The sequence below is a fragment of the Cinclus cinclus genome, chromosome 8, assembly GCF_963662255.1.
Source record: "Cinclus cinclus chromosome 8, bCinCin1.1, whole genome shotgun sequence".
NCBI lineage: Eukaryota > Metazoa > Chordata > Aves > Passeriformes > Cinclidae > Cinclus > Cinclus cinclus.
The window spans coordinates 28,971,593-28,996,242 of record NC_085053.1 but is presented as its reverse complement, the minus strand read 5'-3'; the positions used below and the strand labels follow the sequence as shown (position 1 = coordinate 28,996,242).

Genomic DNA, 24,650 nt, shown 5'->3' with positions numbered 1-24,650 from the left:
AATAAACAAGTGAGGGAAATATTCACAAAGACTAAATGGAAGCTTTGGTTTCTCCAGGATCCCTTTAGAGTCACCAAGATATCCAGGGTAAAGGAGATGGGGCACAGTCCTGTGGCCATGCCGCTCCCAAACCATGTGCTAACAGATGTAAATCTGATTTCTTGTTAAAACACAGCCCTCACAGCCTCCCAAGACTACAAAAGGCTTTATTCTCCTCACCCTGGCAAGTTTCCTCTCTCATATCTAAATTAAGCCTATTCTGCTTTAAATTAAGTCAAATATCTTTTGTCTTAGCAATCACTGCTATTTGGAATAAGCTGTTCTCTTCTTCCTTGTACCAGCCGATGTAGTAACAACTCACAACATATCCTTTTTTTCTCCTTTTTCCTCCTTTTTGGTGATGCAATCAAAGCTCACCCATCCTTATCAGTGAGAGGTTTTCCATTCTTGCAGCTCTCCAGCTGGTCCCTGCCTTTCTCCAGACCCACTTTTCCTGCTGCTGAGGTCTGTCCCTTGCTGAGCAGAGGGACAGAGACTTCTTGTGCCCTGCTGCTTGTGCTGCTGCTGCACAGCCAAACACAACGTTTGCCTTCCCCTCACACTGCAGCTCCGTTGGCTCGGCTCCCTTCCCCTCCCACCACAGCTCCCAAATCCTTCCCAAAGAGCTGCAAGCCCCCCAGCTCCTGTTCTGTCATTTACACAGGTGCCTTCTCCTTCAGGAGTTTAATACGTTGCACTTATTCCATCATCGTATTTCTTCCATTTCTCCAGTTTAGCAAGATCGTTTTGAGCTTGCCTCCCATCCCTCCCTCCAGCACAACTGCTGCTCCCATTCCCAGTTTGCTCCCAGAAGAACCAAACCACCAGGCCCAAGGTTTTCCAGAGATTTAGAGGTTCTCTGTTTTCCCTGCATGGAAGTGACTCCAGTCTTGCCTTTACAGAGTTTCACTCAGCCCCCTGTGCCTGTCCCTGCCACCTCAAGTTGACACCAACTCCAGACACGTCACTGTGTCCCCTCCAGGGCTTGATAAGCTGGCTCTGAGGGGAAAGGAGGTTGGTGTGACAGGATCTGGCCCCCACAAAACCATTTTAGCTCGCTATTTATCTCCTTGTTATCTCCCAGCTGCCCACAAATACTTTATCTGCTGCTAAGCAGATTGATGTTGAAATCCTCACACTCATTTTTTGCTTCCTTCACAATTTTTTAGGCTTCCCCCCATCAGCAGACAGGGTCTCTCACTCCTCAGCCTGACCCAGGCTGAGCAACTTCCTCAGAGGTTGAAGAACTGACAGGAGAAATCCAAAAGCCTCTAATTTTTCCAAGTATTCCCTAACAGTTTTTTCTCAGTCTGGGCTGAGATTGCAGTGCTGATGTCTTTGCATTCCTGGTGTCTGCTGGGTTTTTCAGGGCAGGGTCAAAAGCAGTGCAAAAAAAAAGAGCATGAAGGATTTCAGCCTTCGGTTTCACTCTCCAGAACATTTCCTGTGCGCTGAGTCACAAGTCAGCGTTTTCTCCTGGCTTTCCCTTTTCCTGCTCCCCTCCTTATCACTTGGAGCTTCAATCTCGTTCTGTGCCTCAGCTTTTCTGATTTTGTTACTGTGTTTATCCTAAACTTTTGTACTGAACTCTGGTAATTTCAAATTTAAAATGTATTTAAAATACATTCCTCTCCTATCCAGGGCCTCTCTCTCTCTTTTATTCACACCCAGCACTCCCAAATCAAAAGTATGATAGTGTTCTCCATAAGTAACTACAGGTTCCCTTAAATGCTTTGTCTCTCCAGATTTGCTTCCCATAAGATATGAACCTTAGTCTAACAGTATTTTTATATCATCCCTATTTCCTAAGGAATTTGAACTCCATCATTTAAAATCGTTCATTAAAATACTTCCCAAAGTCACAATAACAAATTCATGAGCACTTTGTCATTTTATAATTGAGAAAAGAGCATTTCAACCCCACATTGGACAATTTTAAGAAATGCCACAAAGTGCATTTGTTTTACGAAATAAAGTTTTGAAATAATTACCACCTCCAAAACCAAACTGATAATGATTTCTTCCCATCAATATCTCACTCCCCTTCCCAAATCCACCAACCTGGGCAGCTGGGAAAGGCAGGAGGCTCCTGCAGGATTGGGAAGGACATGGATAGGAGGCAGTGGTTGAGAAGTTTGGGTTCAGGAATAAGGATTCATATGGCACACCTAGATAGGCCCCACACTACTCTCAAATAAAGAAATAAATAAAAATGCTTTGATCTTGGATTTCTTGGTAAAAGAGACATGTGGAAGAGCAGATCCCCAGCTTTTATTCCCAAACCTGCTATGGGATTTTTTTGGGGGGGATCTCATAAGAGATTTAACCTGTACTCCTCTACAAGCATCTAAAAGGAAAAACAATACATAACCCACAGCAAGCCACAGTGAAAAATTCAAAACTGTTTGTAAACAGTTCTGAGCATCCTTGATCAAAATTACTGTTAAAAAAAAAAATCAGTAACTCCTGGATACTATCACCAGAGAAATAAAAACAGAGTGCACAGTATTTCTTTTCGATGGAACATTGAGAAGATTTGCTTTTTCCTGATGCTTGCCAAGCTGCAATAAGAACCATATTTTCTGCATGAAATTTAACACCCAGAAGAAACTGTAAAGGACCAGAGGGTCTCTCCTGTCCCTCTGCACTTATTGCTGCTGTGAGCTCCATGAGCATATGGAAAGAACACTCTCTGGGTTGCCTGGAGATGATGTAAATACAAATAAGTGCATTCATCTGTTTAAAAATGAATGAAAAGAAAACCTCCAGATCTTATTAAATAAATTATCACAAAAATATGAAAGTACATCTTTGCAGTGCATCAGTCTGGGCACATCATTTTTTACATGTTTTATGTGGTTTGTGTTTATGTGCCTTTAACTTTAGCTGCACTTCATGGTTCTCAGGACTCAAGGGGAAAAACCCAACCTGATATTCTGACACACAAAATTTATTTGGGTACTTCCCATTCTGATTCAACACATATCAATGGCCTTAAGCTACATATTATCAGCCCCCAGAATATCATTCAAGAAACAACACCAAAGGATGACAGGTGGTCAAAACCTGCTTTATATCCTCTTTCTGCTTTCCATCATCCAGCTCTTCCTACTCCTGCTCCCCCTAATCCAGGCAAAGTGAGTCTAATATAGAAATGGTGCACGTTTCTCCACGGGCAGCTCCTCTTCCATCCCTGGATCCCTGAGAAAAAGCAGCTGCTCCAGCCCAGAGCAGGGGAAATCCAAACAGATTACACTCAAGGACTGCTTTATGGGAGATTTAGGAGAGGCCACAATAATCCTAAATCTGATCCCCTGCATGACACGCGCCACAATTCCCTGTATCCAGCAGTTCTGCACATTTCCCACTGTGGCTGTGAGCACATTGTTCCCCAAATCAGCCCTGATTTAAAGGCTCCCAAGTGATGAAGAGCCTCCCACATCATTTGACCATTTATTTTCCACAAATAGCTCCTTTCAAAGTGAAAAACTCGTGGAAGAAAATGAAGTTGGCTCCTTTGAGTTCAAGATGGAGATTTAAGGGTTTGTCCCCGCTGCAAACCGCACTGAAATGGAGAATTCCAGGAGCAGAGCTGGGAAGCAGAAATGGGGCACCAGAAGGTCCACATGGGGAAAGGGCCTCGCCTGAAGCATCATCAAGTACAGAGAGCCTGTGCCAGACACCTGAAATAAATGATGTGTCTTCACAGCAAACCAGCCTGATTCATTTCTGCTGACTTGCGTCGGGGTATTGAAAACAAACTCTGAACAAAAATACGTTTTTTGTTTACGAGACTTTGCTTTCCAAGTGGTTGTCTCTAAAGAGGGCGTTTTCCAGACAGCTCAGGCCTCTGGATGCTGAGGGATCCTTTGGGAATGCACCTGGGTGGCTTCAGGACTTCGAGTCGTGCACTGTCACTATCAGAGACCCAAGCCTTGGCATCCATCCTGCCACAGGGGCTGTGCTGTGGATCCCAAGGAAGATAAGTGCACAGGGAATGGGTTTGTACCCAAAGAGCCAATTCCAGGATTAGCCCTCAGCCTTCATTCTGAGCTGCTTCAGTGGAAATCTACCCAGCAAGATTAAATCTGCAACAAAATGAGGATTAGTCCAGGCCAAGAGCAGGCAAGGAAGGACAAAAGCTGTTCTCATCCCAGAGAACATCCTGTCACCTCCTTTCCCCTGATTTCCCTGCCTGCTTTTATGAAGTTCAATCAAAAACTGCGTTTTGTTATAGCCCAGTCTTAAAAGTTTGGATGAAACCAAAAGAAATCTCCACTGGGCTGCAGCCCGTTCATGATACCGTGCTCTCCCCTGGCTCCCTGCCAGAGAGTGAACAGTGCCAACATTTGCAGACTTCCAACAGGAAATTAAATAACTGCCCTGTTGGAAATATAAACCCATTTACAGTGGTCAGGCTTGCATTTTCCAAAACAACGATACAGTTTGTGCACGTAAAGCTCGAGGAAAATTTGCCAGAAGATTCAGCCAAGAGAATAGGAAACAAAGCCTTATGGAAAGGTGTTTTACACAGGTCTCCAAATTAGAGCTTTGTCAGGTGGATTTCCTGCCCTGAGGCTCCTGTAGGAACAACTCTGGGTCCTTTAGTGAGTGCTGCACACACATCCCCCATAGCTGAAGGTTAACAGAGGCCCTGACTATTCAATAATTTTCTATATTCTTTCATTTACTTCTCAAGAGTTGTTTTAGGGAGCATATATCAAGTGCTTCTGCAGCCTTGGGAGAGCCTGGGCTTTATTTTTAACCTGTTTTGTGACTTTTGGTCAAATCTCTAGATAGGTAGAGGTTGGAAAGTAGCTCCAAGCTTCCCTTACTCCTCACACTCTTAGTCACACAGAATCATGGAATTCTGGAATGCTTTGGGCTGGGAAGGACCTTAAAGCTCATCCTGTTTCAATTCTGACACCTTCCACTGTCCCAGGCTGCTCCCAGCCCCAAAGTCCAGCCTGGCCTTGGACACTTCCAGGGATCCAGGGGCAGTCACAGCTGCTCTGGGCACCCTGTGCCAGGGCCTGTCCACCCTTTCAGCCAAGAATTTATTCCCAATATCCAACCCAAACCTCCTGTCTTTCAATTTGAAGCCATTCCCTTTGTCTTGTCACTAAATGTCCTCATAAAAAGTTTCTCTCCATGTTTCTTGAATAAATATTGAGGGGAGAGGCAAACTCCTGTTTTAGTCACTGGAGTTTCACTGCTGCCATCACCACCACTGAGTTCTACACCGTGGAAGTTCCAGAGAAAGGAGCCTCTTCCTTGCCAGAACTTTGTAGAGCCTGGACTGTGCCATAAATCCTGTCCAGGCCCCACGGGTACAACACACAATAAATATTGTATTCTGGATGCATTACTGATTAGCAAATTTGACTCTCATCTTCACTCTTCTTCATCATCCACCTGTCAAAACCTTTTTCCTCTGCCACCTCCCTTTCATTTCCCTGCTGCTGACACTTAATCAGGAATCACACAATCCAGGAGAGGAAGAAGCAGGCAGGATACTCAATATGTATATTCAATAACAGGAATATTCAACAGGAACATCAGCAGGAGAATTTCCACACTTAAAGGATTAGAAAATCATCCTTCACATTTTTGCCAATACTAAGATAGTGACGACTGCAGTGCTGTTCTCTAATATTATTTCTTTGTTGTTCTTTAATATTATTTCTTTGCATGAGTGCAAACCAGCTACACCTCACCTTTTCATTAATGAAACCTTCCCTACATTCACTGTAAATAGTCTAAAGTTGCAGGTACAGAATGCCCCCCTCCCCCCAAGAGTGCTACCTTGTATTTTTGCACAGTGGGGCCTTTCATTCAAGGATCTGAACTTGTATTACACAGGTGGGTAAACATTATTATCCAGCTTCAGTGGGATTGTTGCAGGTGCATGGTAAACCTGCAGCAGAGTCGTTCCCTGAAGGGCAGATTTCCCTGGAGCCAGCACTCAGCCCTCTGGAGCAAAGACAACTTGCAAAAGAGTTTGTGGGATCAACCCACCAGGAAAGTTCCTCCCACTAATCAAAGTCATATGGAAAGAATTGTTTGGAAAAGTCCCATTTCCTTAAGAAACTCTTCTAAAATCCACTGAAGAGGCACACAAAGAGATGATCTACATTTGTGTTTTCAAGCCTTGCCTCGAGTTTAATGTGTATTTAGGTAAAACTGAGAATATATCAATGCCGACTCTACATCACTGATTTATTGCTCCTTCCCTTCCTGTTCTTCCACCACACAAGCTGGGTTGAGGCCCTTGGAAAACATGACCAGTGACACCACTGCCCTGGCATGCAATGAACGATTTACATCTTTCACATTCCCATTCTGCAGAAGTCATTGGAATCGGGAGCAGGGAAACAAGCAGAGGAAAAAGCAGCAGGTTTGCAAGTGGCAGGGAAAGCAGCAGCAGGGGTAGAGCCCTAAAAAGCCTCTTGGATGTCCCAGGACACCACTAAGCAGCAGTCAGGTCTCACTTTCAAGTCTCACTCCCGTAAATGAAACACAACTCCAAGTCTCACTCACTTAGGCGCTGCTCCAGGAAGGCACTCAGGCGGGATCTAACATTAAACACAAAACTGGGCCCAGTTTAAATCAACTGCACTGTTTACAGTTCCAGTCTATGGGTAAGTGCTCTGCTGGACTGGGGCCTTGAGCAGTGATTGTTATTTAACACTTTCTTTAAGTTATCTTGCCAGTTCCTGGTGCCTCAGCAAACTTCATCTCTTTCCCATCCGCTGCATCCCCTGTTGTTCCTTGAACAAACACAGATGTCCCCAGTTTGAGCACTGAGATTCTGCCACCGCAGCCATCTAGGAACCAGCAGATATTAAATGCAAAGGGCAGCTGCTGCTTTCACAGATTTCCTCAAGACAAGAATCAATTAGCACCACTCACTGGCAACAGAAGAAAAAAGGCAAAGCAGGCAGTGGGGCAGTGATAGGAAAAGGGAAATGAAACCAGCCCCGAGGAGGAGGTAACAGCCCGAGGTGTTTTCCCTCCCCACAGCCACTGCCTGGGGAAGGAGATCAGCAGGAGGAGTTCTCACTTCTTGCTGTGGCTGATAAAACACCGGACCCTGGCACAGCATTTGCCTGCCGGGAAGCACCAGAGCCATCTGCAGCAGTGCTCTTTTCCAGCTTTTCCAGGGGCACTTTGCCCAGAGGTGCCTCCCACCAGTGCCTCCTTGCCAAGGCTCACTGCCACAGCCCGGGGATCCCAAGGACATCCCAGCTGGACGAGGCATCACCACGGCAGAGGGACCGGGAAGCACCAGCAGCTCTTTGGCCTCTTCCCCATCTCTGCCACCACAAAGACACCAGCAGACAACACAGCAATGGTTTCAGTAATCAAAGGGAACAACTTCTTTTAAATCAGAGCTGAAGAAACTTCTCAAACAGACCTTGCGATAGTCAGCAGGGGATCTCTTTGGAAAAACAAGACTCCCAAGGACCGTGAAGAAGAAAAACCACACTGGAGAGCAGAGATTAGAAAAGAGGAAAGAAACAGCACCAGGAGGAAGGAGTATGGTGTGCTCTGGTGCTAACTGCACCTCGTAATTGAGAGAACACAAGCGTGGTTCAGTGAAACAATGTCTCTGCACATCCCTGCTACAACACGCATTTATTAAAGGGATATATTCCTGTTCTTCCAAATGCTGAAGGGTTTCCATTCATCTGGCTGCAGCATGTTACACAACTGCATTACAGCAAGATTATCTCTAGAAGGCCTGGACTGTTATTCATATATTGAAACATAAGTAAGATATTATTGTTTTGAAAGCTGTCAAGACATTTCTCTGTGTGCTGCAACAGAAGTCAGAACCAGACATTATTCAGCCCCTACCCAAGGCTTCCATTGGACACTGGAAAAATCAAAGACCAGAAATCCTTTGGGGTGTTGACATTATTTTCTAAACTAAATCATCACCAGTGTAGTTCCCAAATTTTATTTGAGATATAAAGCTTCTAAGATAAATAAGGTTTCTTAAAGAAAAAACAGATCAATCATTGCAGCTGCCATGGCAAATAATATTGCAGCTTTTTTCATTCATTAATACTCCTACAGGGTCTGGGCACGTGAACATCTGTAATCCTGCTCCCAAGTACCTTCTCCACTGAAAATTAGATTGGTACAGACAGATTTCTTTTTTTTTAATAACCCCAGTCAGTAAAAAATAGAAAATAAGAAGAAAGCATTAAAAACTGCATTGTTATTGGTGTGCCTGCGTTGTATTAGCCCAGACATGTCTGTGCTTGGAAACAAATTGATTGCATCTCTTGGTAAATCAGCCCCTCTGTGGAGAATGCACCAAGCTCTCCCCAGATTAAAGAAGAAGCATCTGTTTATAAACACAAACCAACTGAGGAGCTGGCACTGCTGCAGGACTTCATGGCTTGTGCTGCTCTGCTGCTCATCATGTGCCTGTAAGGGCTGAACTGCAGCACATCTCTAACACATCAGGGGCTTCAGGTAAATCTTTAAGTGCTCCATGTGTTCAAAAAATGCATTTAAACACCACTTTTTAAAAAAATAAAAATGCAAAGTATGCGATGGAGCATTTATCACAGACTCTTTAACTATTTATTACCAGTATCAGGTACAGGATGCATTTATTCTGAATTCACTTGAGTTTAAGGAAGAACAGGTTTGGTCAAAATATCCCCCTGTGGCTTTAAAGATCCAATTAAGCAAAGCACATTCCCAAAACGAAAGGCATGTTAATAGAAAACATCCAAGCAGTTGTTGGCTGGCACAAGAACCCAGTGAAATCCAAACAACCTTGCAGGACCTTGAATTGCCAATAGAAATGATCCATCAGAGCCCCAGGGAATGGGAGTGAAGAGCAGCTGCACCGTGGGATGGAGCCTTCAAACCTCCCAGCATTTCTGAACAAACCTTTCAGCAAAGGCACAGCAAACACCAAAGTTCAGTGCACAAGGTTTTGCCTCCAAAGCTCCAGCAGTTCGGTCCCACAGAGGGCAGGTTTGTCATTAAAACAGAAGAAAATAGCAAAAATTAATAACAAAAACGATAATGTTAGCAATAACAAAAAACAACAGCAAAAACAACAGCAAAAATGACAGCAAAAATTTAACAAAAACAACAACAAAAACAACAACAAAAACAACAACAAAAACAACAACAAATTAACGAAAAAATCCTAAAAAATAACAAAAAAACTCAAGAAAAAACCCTAAAAAACAAAAGAACCGATAAAAAATAACAAAAATAACAACAAAAATAACAACAAAAATAACAACAAAACCAACAAACGATAGCAACGAAAATAATCAAAATAACAGAAAATAACCAAAAAATAACCAAAAAATATCCAAAAATAACCAAAAATTAAAAAAAAAAAAAAAAAGAAAAACAACAACAAAAAAGTAACCCCAAAAATAACAAAACAAATAACAGAAACTAAAAACAAAACAAAACCAAAATCCACCCTGGCAAGCAGGCACTAAAAGTGAATTTCCAAATCTTTAGCACTTGTGGTCTCCAGAGGTGACTCTCGTGCACCTTCGGACATCCCAGTATCCAGAAATGAGATGGAAACCCCAGAAATAACTTGGATTAAAACTGGCCCAGGGCACAAGGTGCTGGTGCTGCCAGACCTTCCCTTGCCAGGTGCACCCCTTTTCCAGCACATTTTCACCTGGGCTGAAATCCAAAATAAACCACCCAAGTCCCAAATCCCAACCATCAAAGATGAATGAGCACAAAGTATCTAAAATGTTTCCTAGTTTGGCTCCAAGTGGGAAATTCTGCAGAACTCCAGAAAGGATCAAGCTCTGGGCAGCAGGAAAGAAACACTTGAAGCCGCCTCCCCTTTCACTTCATCTGAACAAATGTTTGATAGATTCAGGCAAAACGGAAAAATCCTGAGGATTATAAAATCCTTTCTGTAGATACACAAAAAATCACTCATCTCACAACTCTGTGCAGTGGTGAGGGAAGTAACAAAGCCAAAAAAGCCACGTAAGAGACTGGAGCAGGAGTTGCTTCCCAGTCAAAATTTAAACACACGGCATTAAACATTTCCTTTTTTATCTTTATATTCCTCCAACATTTGAAAAGTTCTTGCTCTGAGAACTACTGCTCTCTTTAAACTGCACAAAAAATTATTAAATATAAGTTCCAGGAGCAAATATTGTCTCAAGTTGCAAAAGCTTTCACCAAGTACTGTGAATGTTGTGACGCACAAATGGAATTAAAACTTGGAAATTATTTCAAGTCCCACATTCATTCCAAGGAATATTCCTCACAGAAACAGTGTCTTTTCATTAGGATTTAACTGAATCCTGCATTATTTATTAGTAGGCAAATGAGATGCCTTTTGTGCACATTTTTAGAGGAAAAATTGGGATATTATTGTTCAGGTTGGTAGAGAGCATGAGACCATTGGAACAAAAAGTGCAGCCATTTGCATTTGGCCGCTCGTTGGAACCCCATGAATATTTTTGGATAATATTTTGTTTGGAGAAATCCAATCCCACCCCTGAGCAGCTTTTTCTTCTTTCCTGTCTGCAAAGCCCTGGCTTTGTCCGTGCCGGGGCCAGCCGTGGCAGAGCAGCTCTGGAAGTGACATTCGTCTTTCATCCCTGCAAGCTGAGCCAGCCTCACATCACACACAGATCAAAACCATCCCTTCTCCCATGGCATTTGGTGCAGGAAGCAAAGGGAACACTGGATCCTGCTTCAAGACTAAATCCTGAGTATTCAAGTTTCACACGTTCCCTTTCCTCTGGGAAAGGAGCCCTGGAACAACCCCAGGACAAAATCACACAGGACAAAAACCATCCTGGTTCTACCAGGGTCCATTTGGATAGCAGAGATGTTGGGAAACACTCAGGAGTTATAGCACATGCAGCAAAACAAAACCTTTCTCCTGTTTCTTTAAGCACCACGTGTACTTTGAGTCCTACAAAGTCCATGGGAGGAACTGCACTTCTTTGGTTTTCAGAATAAAACATTCCAGGACACTCCACATTTGTTCGCTGCTAGATGAAGTGTGTCTGGAAACAAAGCAGGAAAGCATTTTCTAGAGAAATAAAAAACAGTCTAAAAACAAGGAAAATATATCTAAATAAATTTTCAGTGTACTTTCTTTGTGTACTGGTAACAAGTACCATCATTAGTAGGACTGAGTTCATTCTTTGCAGCTCTTTTAAGGCCATAATACCCCACACCAGGGGTGGGCACATCGTGACTTTCACGTGGAAACTCTGTCTTCCTTTACACAGGAAATATTTCAGCTGGCTGAAAGCAACTGCCCACTGAAGTTACTAAAAGATTCATTACATGCATCCTCTAAAGAACTCTGGCAGAAAATCTGTCAGGCTCTGCTGCTCGGATTGACCGTCTTAATCAGCACTGCTGAATGACTGAGCCATCACCAGGATCTTTAGGATCTTCTAGGATCTTTAAGACAGCAAAGCAAGGAGAGATCAAAAGCTGTTTCGCTGCTGCACCTCAGTCATCTCCAGTGTAATCCCCAACATCTCTGGTGTCAGTAATTCCCAGTAAGAACAGAGCAACAAACAGCAGGATAATATCAAGCCTTGATACGTGATGAAATGAAAGCTAAATTAACACAATAATCCTTCAAGAACATAAGTGCCTCCTCAAGGAGCCTGACACCAGCTTACACAGGCAAGGACAGAAAAAAGCCCATAAAACTCACTTCAGTGGGATAATGCAACAAAAGCTGAAGAAAGTTGAGCCTCCTATCACCACACATCCATCCCTTGCAACATTTCAAATGATTTTACAGTTCTTCTGTCAGATCTGTACATAGACACCTCTCAGCAAATTACATGGAATATATACACACCTAATCCCTCCCTGCACTGCCGAGACAGAATTCTTCCCCTCGGGCTCTGTCAGTTATTACAATTAGTCCAGGTGAAGTTACCCTTGATAATCTCAGGAGATAATAACTGGCAGGAGGAATAGGATAACAGAACATCCGACAATTACAGGGTTTGGGTAGGGGATTTCTGTAGAGCTGACAACAAAATAAACAACACCTGATGTACAAACCCGTGCAGGAGCCTGAACTCCGATTTTCTCAAAGCAAAGGCAGTGCCAGCGCTGCTGTCCCTGCCGTGACCCTGCTGGATGGGCTGCGATGCCTGAGGCCACAGCTTCACACATTTACTGAGAGAGAAAACTCCAGTTAAGGCTTTGGTGCTGCATTCTGTCAAAACTTTCTGGGAAAGGGAGTTGCTCCCAGAGCTAACCGTGGATTTTTAAAGTTGGATGTACCAGAGGTACTCCACAATAAATATAAGAGGCCAAAAAGATTCACCCAGTGCTTCAGAGCTCCGAGCCCAGAGACTTCAGAATGACCTTGGATGAAAGAACTGAACGCACCCCATAAATGACAACAGAGCAACCTTAAACGTTCAGATTCCCAAAAATCCTTGTAAATGTGTCCTGCTTCCTCCACCAGATATTGTTACCCAACCAAAGTTCTCATGGCAAGGAGAAGCTGTCACTTTGCAGGTGGTCTCTCCTTCTTTATTGAACTAAATCCCTGAAAATTCACTGTACCTGCTATCAACACTGCGACCACCTTTTTCTCTTTCCCCCAGTACCAACTCTCAGGTTTTGAAGTTTTCAAGACACATCAGAGAACTTCCCCAGAACCATCAGGACCTACAGAAATGTTGAAAGCAGAGCCACAAGTGTGATCAGTGCCAAATGCGGCTCCCCAGTGAAACCAGTTCAGGAAGGAAGGAATGGCCCAGTTCACTTCATGCCCAACCTAATCTGTCTCACCCTGAACAGCTCAACCAACAAAAGATTGATATTAATATTGATGATATTGATACTGATATTGGCATTCCCTGGAGGTTTTCAGCCTAAAATGAGAGGGGTTGGTCACACAGCTCCTCATATCAGGACCACATTTACTGCTGGAAAAAGTAGGAGACCACAGGTTTTAAGAGAAAATTGTCTAAGTTCTGAACATCAAATACTCTCAAGTTTGTGGATATTTTACTGCTGCTCTGGGGTCATTACACAGAGTCAGAAATACTCATTAGGATTTAAAAAAAGATCAATCACGAACAGAGAATGCAAGAACATAAATCACGTCCTACAAACAGGCTCTCAAAAGGAAAAGGGCAAATCAGATATCATCTCTTCCTATATAACACAAGAAAATCAGGTCAGTATTTTCTTTTAATCCCTGATGAAATATAATTTTACTAATAAGATTCCCCTAAGTGAGAGGATGCTTTTACAGCTTCTTCCCTTGCCTGGGCCTCTTTTTGCAGAATTTATGTAACAGAGGGAACTGAAAGGAGCAAAAACCCTTTAAGGGTTTTTACCAGGATGTCCTTCCTAAAGTTCTTTGCTGCACTAAGAATGCAGTTTATACACAGGTAAAATGCTACTGTTCTTACTATCCTGAAGAACACTGCTTTTGTTTGGGTTTTTTTGTTGTTTTTTTTTTTTTTTTTTTTTTAAACGCAGAGCAACAAAGCCTGCACAGAAAAGATAATGACAACATCCAGCTTATAGGAATGACCCAAAACTCAGGAGAAAATGGGCCTGGAGCACCAATGGTGCTCCACTGCTGCATCCACTAGAATGCATTCTGTTATCCCACACCAGGTTTCAATTATTCATCTCTTAATCAACTTCAGATTGACTTATTTAAAAGGATGCCATTTTAACAATAAATCTCATGGACAGTGTTAATTAAAAGCTAAATCTTGCCCTGAGCTGGACGCCCAAAGTCTATGAGAATGTTCACAGCCCATTTATTTACTCCAGCATTGTGTCAGTTATTGAATTACAGTAAATTAAAAACACAGTGACAGAGCAATAGCTGAAATAAGTGAGGCTTGTTGCATCTCACTTACAAAGGTTGCCAGACTTGGGCTCTGTCAGGCTGCCAAGAAAAGTGAATGTAAAAGTCAGGGGCCCTCAGTTCAGAAACATTCTCTGGTGAGCATGAAGTGTTTCTGCCTCAGAGATGCCAGCAGGCAGAAGCAAAGGTCCACCATGAGCTCTTCCTTGGCCTCCTGAAAGTATTTAATGATATAAATCCATCTTCCTGACAATCAGCTGGGAATTAAATGACCTCTTGGCACTGTAAGTGAAACTCACTGAAAGCAGAGCTCAACCTGGTGCTCTCCCCACTCAGCACATTCTGGAGAAAAAGAGATGTCTCCATCGTGCTATAGATATTCATTAAATTCACAGAGAGATAATGTGTTTTATAAAGAAAAATCCAAACATATGGAATGAATAATTAACATATACAAAAAAAGAATTTAAAATGAAAACGCACAGAATGCTTGTTACTTACACAGCACATCAAGTACTTCAGAGTAAACAAAACAATTATAAAGACACTTCCTTTCATTTGAAGCCAAGTTAATTTTGGAGAAAAGATGCTCACCCACGATAACTGACCCCTTACAGGAAAAACAGGGAGAGGCAAGAACTGTTGTAAATACAGTGCAGGCTGCACAGGGCTCAGATATGCATTAACTCCACCAGGGTGTCACAGGTGAGATGTGTCACAGGTGAGATATTCCCTGTACAATGAGCAAGATTCCTCTCCATCAGGAGAAAGGTTGACAGAGGTTTTGCAAAGAGGACCTCACTTGAGGAAAACCAGGTCTAATCTTAGTTCTAACACCAATTTTATTTTTTTTTATAGTCTGACAAACCTTCTGTCTTCTAGAGACCTCTGTGTGTTCAGTCACACTTATCTTTGAGGGCAGAATGACTGAAACTGAATTGAGAGAGAGAACAAAGCCCCTCTGCACATTAACTGCTCCACAGGAGTGGATGTCTACATGGCTAGAGCCAAAGGCCCTCACGGATTTTGAAATGAAGACCACCCAGATCCCAGTGCCTCCTTCTCCAGCACAGGTTCTCGCTCTGCAGGAGTAGCCGTGGTGTTCCATATGGACCAGGCACACCATGGACACCCTCAGGCAGCTCACGACATTTATACCATCCTCCCATTTACAGTCCGTCCTTTAAAGCTCATCTGAGCAGCTTCAGGGGGAATTGGGCCACCAGAGCAGCTCTGCAGTGGAGTGCTCAGGCTGTGACTGTGGAAGTGCACGTCCTTCCAGAGCCAGCTCCAGTTCCCAGGGTGGGAAAAGCATCCCCTGCTCCACTCCCAGTCTCTGGAGGGAATGTGCGAGGAGCTGACAAAGCTGCCGAGCGTTTTTCCCTCTCTTATCTCTGATCTCTCCATTTCCCATGGCCTGTTGCTGAGCTCCCAGCTCCACCATTGCAGCTCTTTCCTGGATCTGCCTGGAGCAGATGTTCAGGGCTGTGCTGCAGACAGACAGAGCATCTGGGAACGGGACAGGGGGACGCACCGGGGACAGCCCTGGGAGGGAAGGAGCAGAAGGTCACAGGAAGCCCTTGTGCCATATCAGTTTCAGCATGTGACCTGAGCAGCTTGAAAAAAAAGCTTTTAATAAAACGCAGGCTTCCCCCAGAGGCTGCACGAACTTTTCTCAAGACTCACCCAGTTATGAAACTTTCCCAGTGCATATTGGGACAGTAAAGCCCTAACTTAAAGCTAGTCCCAAATACCTGTGAGTGAGTGAAAGCATGTCTCTGCACAGCCCAGAGCATCAGCAGGGCTTACAGAGATCATGGAACATCTGCACAAAGTTCCCAGCACTTCTGCTCCAGCTCTTGGGGACAGTGGCTGCCAGTACACACCGGGTCTTGCCTTATTTGTTTGGTTTTTTAAATACGCCCAGGAACACTGTCTGCAATGTGACATCACAGAATCAGAGAATCCTGAGCTGGAAGGCACTCCAAAGGATCATCCAGGCCAACTGCTGATCGTGCACAGACACCCCAACCATCCCACCCTGTCCCTGAGAGCATTGTCCAAACCCTCCTGGGGCTCTGGCAGCCTTGGGGCCGTGCCCATTCCCTGAGGAACCTGTGTAGTGCCTAAATACCCTCTGGGGGAAGAACCTTTTTCCTGACATCCAGGGTACACCTCCCCTGACTCAGCCTCAGCCATTTCCCTGGGGCGCTGGTAACAAGAGCAAAGAGATCTGAACAGGGCCCGGGTGGGTTAAGCCAGGCTTGGAGCAGCACCCCCAAATTGGCACATTCCAGCCAACAGGGACACAGCACCGGCCCCCACCAACAGCAGTGATCCAGGACATGGCCTGCAAGACCATCTTCTGCTGTCCTTTATCCCCTCTGATCAACCAGACTCCACACAGCTCTCCAAAGGCGTTTGATGGAACAGGATATCGAGCACAAAATCTCCACAGGCTCGGTGAAGCAGCCTTGGCCTGAGCCTTGTCCTGCTCTCCTTGGCTGTGAATTCCACGTAAAGACTTGCTGAGAAACACCAGAGAAAGAGCAGCTCCGTGCACACAGCCCTGGCCCCACAGCCCATTTCTTTGTCCCTCCGTGGCACTGCTGTACCTCCTGCTCCTGTTGCTGACCACCCCGCACCATTTTTTCAGGAATCCTACCTGACAATCCTCCTCCAAATCTGTGTCCATCCCACCAACACGAACCATGGGATTCTTTCTACAAGCCACCAGGCACTTCCTTTCATCTCCTGCCCTGCAGATTTACTTGGAAACAGTGGCACTCCAGTGTCTCCACTTCAGGAGGAGATCCTGGAAAGCAATCTTCCTCTCGCCAGGATGCTGGCATGGAAGCAGGCTGAGGAGCCTGGGTTACTGCTTTCCTCACTAAAGGGTTCCTTTCTCAAGCTACTTCTTTTCCCCAAGCTGCCTGACTTTGGCAGAGCACCATTTTCAATATTGCATTGCATTAGAGTCCAAATATAGGCAAGTTCTTTTATTTTACATTCTATTCCCTGGGGGACTTCAAAAACCTATACTATTAAATAATAGTAATATTTAGAGCTTTATCATTACATCACACACTAGTGACATATATTTAAGCTGAAATTATTCTGTTTTTCCACCTTGGCAAACTTCACAGCCCCTCCTGGCTAGCCTGTTGTTCCAGCCCAATTAAATGACATTAAACATGTCCAAGCCTCTCACATGCCACACTCCTGGCAAGGACATCAGTGACTCTGCTTGTAAACAGTCAGAAAAAAAAAAAAAAATTGTAACTTCCTCTGCAGCACCTGACCAAATGAAACTTTACGCCAAATGTAGAATTTCAGGAATTTTAAAGCACTTCATCATAAAGGATCTAAAACTGCAATCACCACCGGGACAGAAGCACCCTTCAGCTAACACCAGTATTTTGTTGCTATTTATAAAGAATCATTGACAACTGCTCTCACTTATTCATTTCACTGCTTCTCCATTCATAAATGTACCGATTCATTGACTCTCAATAACTCCTTGATTACAATGAAAAAGAAACACGAAAAGCCCAGCAAAGTCACTTCATTATTCAACCCATAATTTCTTTGAGCTCACCTTTAGGCAGCTAAAGCTTTAGGGAGTTGATTTCAAGACACACCACGGGGTTTGCTAATTTTTCAAAACAGAAACCTGGATCAAAGACAGCATCTTAACAGTAAAATAACTGGATTTGCAAAGTGTTTCGATACGGAGAAGCCTGACAAAATGCAGGCGGGGTGATCACCGGCACACCTCCACCTCCGGCCCGGGTGTGAGACTCTCCAGCTGCGCCACGGAGCAATTTCCCCTGGGAAGCAGCAGCACCATCACCGGGATACCCACGGCAAGGTGAGACAGCAGAAAACACCTCAAGCAGATTCCTAAAAACTCTTTCTCGAGACACAACATTTCACAAAACAGCTGTGTGAACATCGAATTCGCAGTTGAGGATGACTGGGGTTTTTTTTTTTTTTTTTTTTTTTTTTTTTTTTTTCCCCAGGGCCTGGGGAAGGAAAGGTTTACACTTTTTCTTTTGTCTGAGTTAACTCTCTACATGTTTCTGGCTTGCAAGACAATCGCTGCGTGTAAAGCAGCTGCATTTAGTTAGAGATTTTTAAAAGAGTTTTCAGCTCTGAGGTGCTCTTTGGAGTCCCAGCAGACTGCTGGATTTCTACATCTGTTTCCAAAGAGCAGGATCCAGTGTCACACCTCAGGGAAACTTTCCCCCCCCCTCTCTTTGCCTACTTAAATCCATACACAAGCTTTAAAATACTCCCCTGCCTAACTCCCATTTGCAACACTTTAAATCCCTGCGAGGACGCAATTAACACAGCAGTTTCAGGAGAAGTTAATTATAGAAACAAAGAAACGATGTCCCGAAGATAATTTGCTGCTACTTGAAGCCACTTTTGTCAAGAAATACGAGGCTACAACCTCCAACAGTGACATCTACCCTCATCCTCTTAGAGGCTTAAGGCAACAAAAGCATTTTATTTGCTTTTAAATTCATTCCTGGATAGTGGCTGAAGCAGCAGCCTGTGAGCCAGGGATGAAACAATTAACCACAGGGACTAATCAAGAGCTGTGGAACTTCATCTCACAATTTTCAAGGGAATCAGCATCACCCCTACCATCTAAAACACAATCTAGAGATCTGTGGGTTTACCGAGCGCTTTTAAAATGTTTTTCTACTATTCACACTCCTTCCGTCGTGACTCCTCACAGAGTTACATCATCTGGAAGAGCAATAATGTAGCTGAACTGGGAATATTCAGAGACACATATTGTAAAAAAGTATCTAAGCTGGAGAGTTGCTGTTCCCTAAATTGACATTAACTTTGTGCTTTGACTTGGAACACTCGGGCCAGCCCGTGAGAACTCTTGGGGAGAGCACAAGTTAAAGGCAGTGGATGAACAAAGTTTTTGGGGTTGTTTTGCTCCCTACAAGGAAAGGTCTCAGACAAAAAGGCAGCAGCAGGAGACAGTGGTCCACATGCTCTTTCTGAAAATGTCAGGGTTAAAGGGTAGGGACTGAAGATTCTGTCTGGGCTGGGTTTCTGATAGAGCAAATTCTATTTACCAAACCTTAAAGAAATCTGTAAAACTTTTTAGAACAGGCCTTTTCTTTGTTTGGTTTTTAAATTGGTGTTGGATGTTCGGGTTCCTTTATTCTTCCACAAAACCTACTTTGGGGGAAAACCTAGTATGTGGTTGAACATGTGATAGATGTCTATCTATAAAAAAGAAATAAATCACTTGATCTGCCCATGAATCCAGGCTGCAAGCATTTGCCAAAGGTATTATTTAAAATACAGGAAATATTTCACTGGGGAATGAAAGTGTACACAGTGACAGATCACAGTCCAGGCTGGAAGGGAATGGAAGGATCACCTGGTCCAGCCTTTTGTGGCAAAGGGAGCCTGGCTCAGATTATCCAGTCTCATCTTGGAAACCTCCAGCCATAGGGATTCCACCACATCCCTGGGTGATGGAATAATTCCAATGAATTATTGTTCTCACTATAAAAAAACCTTTCTTACATAGAGCTGAAACCCCTCTTGGTGTAATGTGCACTACATGACCTGCACTGTGATGACTACATTAATATAACATATAAATATAATTAATATATAATGTCTAATAATGGTTCTATTAATGTAGTCACATAAAGGTGAATTCATACTCAGGTATTTCAGAATTGCAGAATGCACAGGAAATAACGAAAGGTCAGTTTCAGACACAATGTGATCACTCGTTTTATGTTAATGGGGTTTTATTTCTCCCTTCCAGGCTCTTTGAAACATACAAAAAACCTGTATTGCCCTAAAACTTTGAAATTATCTGAAAACCCGGGGGAAAATAGCCTTTTTTGCCCCTTTTAAAAATACAGCTATTTGTTAAGCATACACAGCATTCCCTGGAGACACTAGAAAACAACTTTTGAAAATTTTCCCATTGAGATGTCATGAAGAATTCCGACCCCAAGCTAGAACTCGTCCAGCCATTGAATCTGTACCACGAGACTCCTGGGACATCGGGAAGTCATTCCAAGAGATCAGATCCACTCCCTCGCACACAGTCCCGGGAACAGCATCCTTAGGGACACGCTGGAACAGCGGCAGAAATCCAGGCACAGGGATATGACAACCGAGTTATTATATCTGTTAGCTAAAAAGCAAACTTTTAAAGGCAGTTATCCCACAGTATTTAAAATACGAGTTAAAATTTGGCTTTTTCATCAGGTTTCTTTAGCCTTCACTTTTTTTCACTTCTTTAAAGATTAAATACAGATTATCATATATATTAAATACGTGTTATCAACCAGCACTCCTCAGAGGTGGGTTGTGATTGAAGTGCCCAGCACAAAACACTTCGGAGCAGCCGGAGCTCACGCACATCCAACTCTCGCTGAAATTCCCATACAGCCATCCAAAAAACACTGCTCACTTTTTACTGACTTGGCCTGGAGGAATCAGCCCTTGCCCAGTTCCAGCTATCCCAAAGCCAAGGTCCCTTTATGCCTGGGCTACGCTATGTTTTACACATAAATCCCTCGCGAAAAAAAAAGAAAAATAAAATGAAATAAAATAAAAAGCCTGGAATCAGAACCCCGACAAAGCAGAGGGATCGCGGGATAGATATCACTCTCTAAAAACAAAACGGCGGCGCTTTCTTTTTGTCGCAAATAAACAAATTGACAAACAAACATTTTTGGGGGATACAAGGGGGGTGAGATGGTAAAAAAACACGCTCTGAGAGTGGGATCCAAGGGACAAGTGCCCAGTGTGACAGCACACCTCGGGCACCATCAGTCACCGCAAGCGGGACCGCCTGCCAGCGCTTACCCCGGGAGCGCTTACCCACCCCAACGCTCGCAAAGAGCTTTTTAAACCAAGCAATTAAACGCAGACCGACCGTAAAACCCCGAGCCGGTTAACGGGAGGAGGCGCGGGGGCTCCCTTGGGTGCCGGCCCGGCTCCTCTCATGCCAGCCGGGACCGCCGTGTCCCCCTTACCTTGCGTGGTGTCCCCGGGCTCGGCTCGGCTCCCGGCGCGCAGCAGCAGCAGCAGCGGGAGCAGCAGCGGGAGGCTCCCGTCCGCTCCGCCCGGCTGCTGCATTCCTGAGCCGGCGCTGCTCCCGCATCCACCGCGGGGCCGCCGCTCCTCCGTCCCGCGCTGTGCCGGCGGGCGGGCGGGGAAGGCGGGGAGGGAGCGGGGCCGGGGCCGGGACCGCCGCCCTCAGCCCCGAGCCCTCAGCCCTGAGCCCGGCCCGCTGCCACCGTGCCCGGCCCCGCAGCGCCCCCGCGCGGCCGCCGCCACCGCGAGGACGCCATTTTGTCCCCGCGCCGAGGAGCCCTCAGCCCTCAGAGCAGCCCGCGGGGGGGCCGGCGGAGCTGTGCGGGCAGCGGCGAAGGGAGATCGCCTGCCCCGAGCTGTGAGGGAAGCGGCGAAGGGAGATCGCCTGCCCCGAGCTGTGCGGGAAGCGGCGAAGGGGATGTCGCTTTCCCTGCCCGAGGAACAGGGATTCCCTGCGGGATTCCCTAGCGAGGGGAACTCTTTCCACAGAATCGCCTGCTGGGATTACTGAGTCCAGCCTCTGAACGGACAGAATCACAGAATTAGTTGGAAGGGAGCGCTGCGAGTGATCTGGTCCAGCCTCCGTTGTCCAACACCCCGGAGCACATGGCATGGGATTGTGTGCGGATGGTTCTGGAATATCTTCAGTGAGGAACACTCCACACTCTTCTCTGGACAATCCGTTCCAGTGCGTGGTCATCTCCACTGGAAAAGTTTCCATCCCTTTCCAAGGGTGTGCCCCACACCCAGTGGCCGCAGTCTGTGGGATTGCTGCACTTGGAGGGACACACTTTTCACAGAATCACAGAAATGTTGAGGTTGGAAAAGAACTCCATGACTATCAAGTCCAACCTGTGATCGATCCTCACCTTGTCAACCTGTCCAGATCCCAAGTATGTTTTTCCCTCTCTCTGGTGATTGGAAACTGAGATTTTGGGCAGGGGGGTTGGAGTTCCCTCCTGCCAATGGTGGATAACATTTTTGCTGGAGTTGGAGGACACTGACAAATTTGGCTGAAGCTCCTAGGAGTGATAACTACTTTCCCTGATCACATTCCTGGGATGCTAAGATTAGGTTTAGGATTTCAAAAGTCAAGAAACTGTTTAATAAAAAACTCATAAGCAGAGTGGAAACAAGGACAAGAATTTCCTCCTCACTTCCTGCTAGATCAGATCCCTTAAGCTTTTCTTCTGCTATATGAATCTTGTATTTCTTGTCAGACACTAATAGAGGTTCAAGAGGAGGAAGAAATGCAGATAAACATCTGGCAGTGTGTTTGGGAAGGAGATTGAGGTCTGGAACCACCTTCTTCTCACACATACAGACATACACTTGTACCTCCTCTCACCATCCAGGAAAAAAAGAGATTACCCACTCCCTCGGGAAGACTGTCCAATAAACAAATATGGGTGAAACGGAGGAGGCGAGCCAAGCTTGATGTGGTTTAGGATCTGGTGTGACACATGGAAGGGACTGTCAGCTGCTGGGACCTGAGTGCTCGAGATTCTGCCACTTTAGGTCCTTGAAGCACCCTCCAGGTGAACAAGGCAAGCCCAGCTCCAGCAAAGATCATCAGGTGAGTTTGTGGTGCTCTGACATCAGGCTGAGAACCAACAACAGCTCAGGGGCCATTCCTCAGGAACCATCCCAGCAACACGGGACATTCTAGGCACTGGGACATGGCACGGTGGCTGCTGGCAGGTCCACAGGGATGGGACAGGGCTGAGGTGAAGGAGGGGATGGGACAGGGCTGAGGTGGAGCAGGGGATGGGACAGGGCTGAGGTGAAGGAGGGGATGGGACAGGGCTGAGGTGAAGGAGGGGATGGGACAGGGCTGAGATGGAGCAGGGGATGGGACAGGGCTGAGATGGAGCAGGGGATGGGACAGGGCTGAGGTGAAGGAGGGGATGGGACAGGGCTGAGGTGGAGCAGGGGATGGGATAGGGCTGAGATGGAGCAGGGGATGGGACAGGGCTGAGGTGGAGCAGGGGATGGGACAGGGCTGAGGTGAAGGAGGGGATGGGACAGGGCTGAGGTGAAGGAGGGGATGGGACAGGGCTGAGGTGGAGCAGGGGATGGGACAGGGCTGAGGTGAAGGAGGGGATGGGACAGGGCTGAGGTGGAGCAGGGGATGGGACAGGGCTGAAGTGAAGGAGGGGATGGGACAGGGCTGAGGTGAAGGAGGGGATGGGACAGGGCTGAGATGGAGCAGGGGATGGGACAGGGCTGAGGTGAAGGAGGGGATGGGACAGGGCTGAGGTGGAGCAGGGAGGTCAATCCGTGCATCAGGAGGGTTCACAGCCCGGCACAGGGATGCTGCAGGGCCACACTCCGAGGAGGCCAGAGCTGAGTTTACAGAGAGCCCCAGGAGATGCGGGGTGGGAGTCATTAAGGGAGCTGGGTGCCCTCAGGGGCATGACACTTCTCCTGGAGACAGGGAATACCGGGAATACCCGAGCTGTGCCAGCGGGAAGGTCAGGCCATGCAGCTGGGATTGCAGCACTGCGCACCAGCCCAGGCTTGCCTGCCCTGACCCTCTGAAGTGACATTTCAGGTTACTTCTGACTGATCTAACAGCGAGCTGCCCGCAAGAAAACACCTCTTGTGTTCCCTTGTGTTCACCCAGGCAATGAACCCTCTGTGAGAGAGATGGGGAGCCATGTTCCCCTGGATCAGCAGCTGGGTCCCATTCCCCACAGCTGCCAGATTGTTGGATCCAGCAAAGGTGAGGGGGAACCTTCTCCAGGGTCTCCACTGAACCACTGCTTTTGGCAGCAGCTGCTGCTGCACCTCTTCAGCTGCACCGCAGAAGTGTTTCCTTCACCTCTCTGAAGAAAGATGTCCACGAGATCCAGATTCCTCTGAGCTGGGCACAGGGATAACCCACTAAAGATACAAAAAAATGTCTGTGGCAGATGCAGAAACTAAATGCAGATTCTCCAAGTTCTCATTTAGCTTCGAAGTTTTAGCTCCATGCGGCGTGAGAGGATAAATCATTTATAATTAAAAAACAAACCACTTATTTTTAGCTGCAAATCTACCAAAGTGCATGCAATTAGCAGATATAAATCACTTCCTGGCTCGCAGGCTGCTCGGCACAGCACATAAATGAAAGTTAAAACATACGTTTGGGGAATACGTGGTACATCTGCTCTCAATCTGCAGCATTTGGAAATCAATACAAATATTCTCCCTGCTTTAACGTGCTGCAGTCTGTCATCCCACAGTGGAAGGGCTAAAAATATGTTAAACAAAGGAACTGGAGTGGACCCAGCCCTAAAGACCCCAGAATGGATAGCATGGAGTACCCACAGCAGTCAGATGGCAAAAAGGATTCCAGGTAGGGATAAGCACTGGCTTGGGAGGACAATTTGGAACTTCTTCTCCGTGGTCTCAGGATGCTTGGGAGATGAAGTGCACACATAAAGCTTCAGAAGGTGACTCTGGGGAGAAGAATCAACCATTTGATACATGGCCACATATTTTAAAACAACAGCAGGCTTGTAGTCAATATCTTTGTGGAATTAGTTCCCGCAGGGAAAATGTATTATCCACAAAACTTTCTTATTCTTTTTTTTCTTTTTTCTTTTCTTTTTTTTTTTTTTTTTAATGAAAAGATAGCAAAGAAGCTGTCTGGCAATGATTTGTAAGTACAATAAACCTCACAAGA

General features: G+C 45.5%; 1 protein-coding gene across 1 annotated transcript in view; it reads right to left on the bottom strand.

Annotated features, from left to right (window-relative positions):
* Nucleotides 1–21,022, bottom strand: part of ROR1 (receptor tyrosine kinase like orphan receptor 1) — a 147,701-nt gene extending 126,679 nt beyond the window's left edge. The window contains exon 1 of the mRNA XM_062497948.1: nt 20,920–21,022. Coding sequence (XP_062353932.1) covers nt 20,920–21,022 — 103 coding nt within the window. The remainder of the gene's footprint in view (nt 1–20,919) is intronic.
* Nucleotides 21,023–24,650: the final 3,628 nt, after the last annotated feature.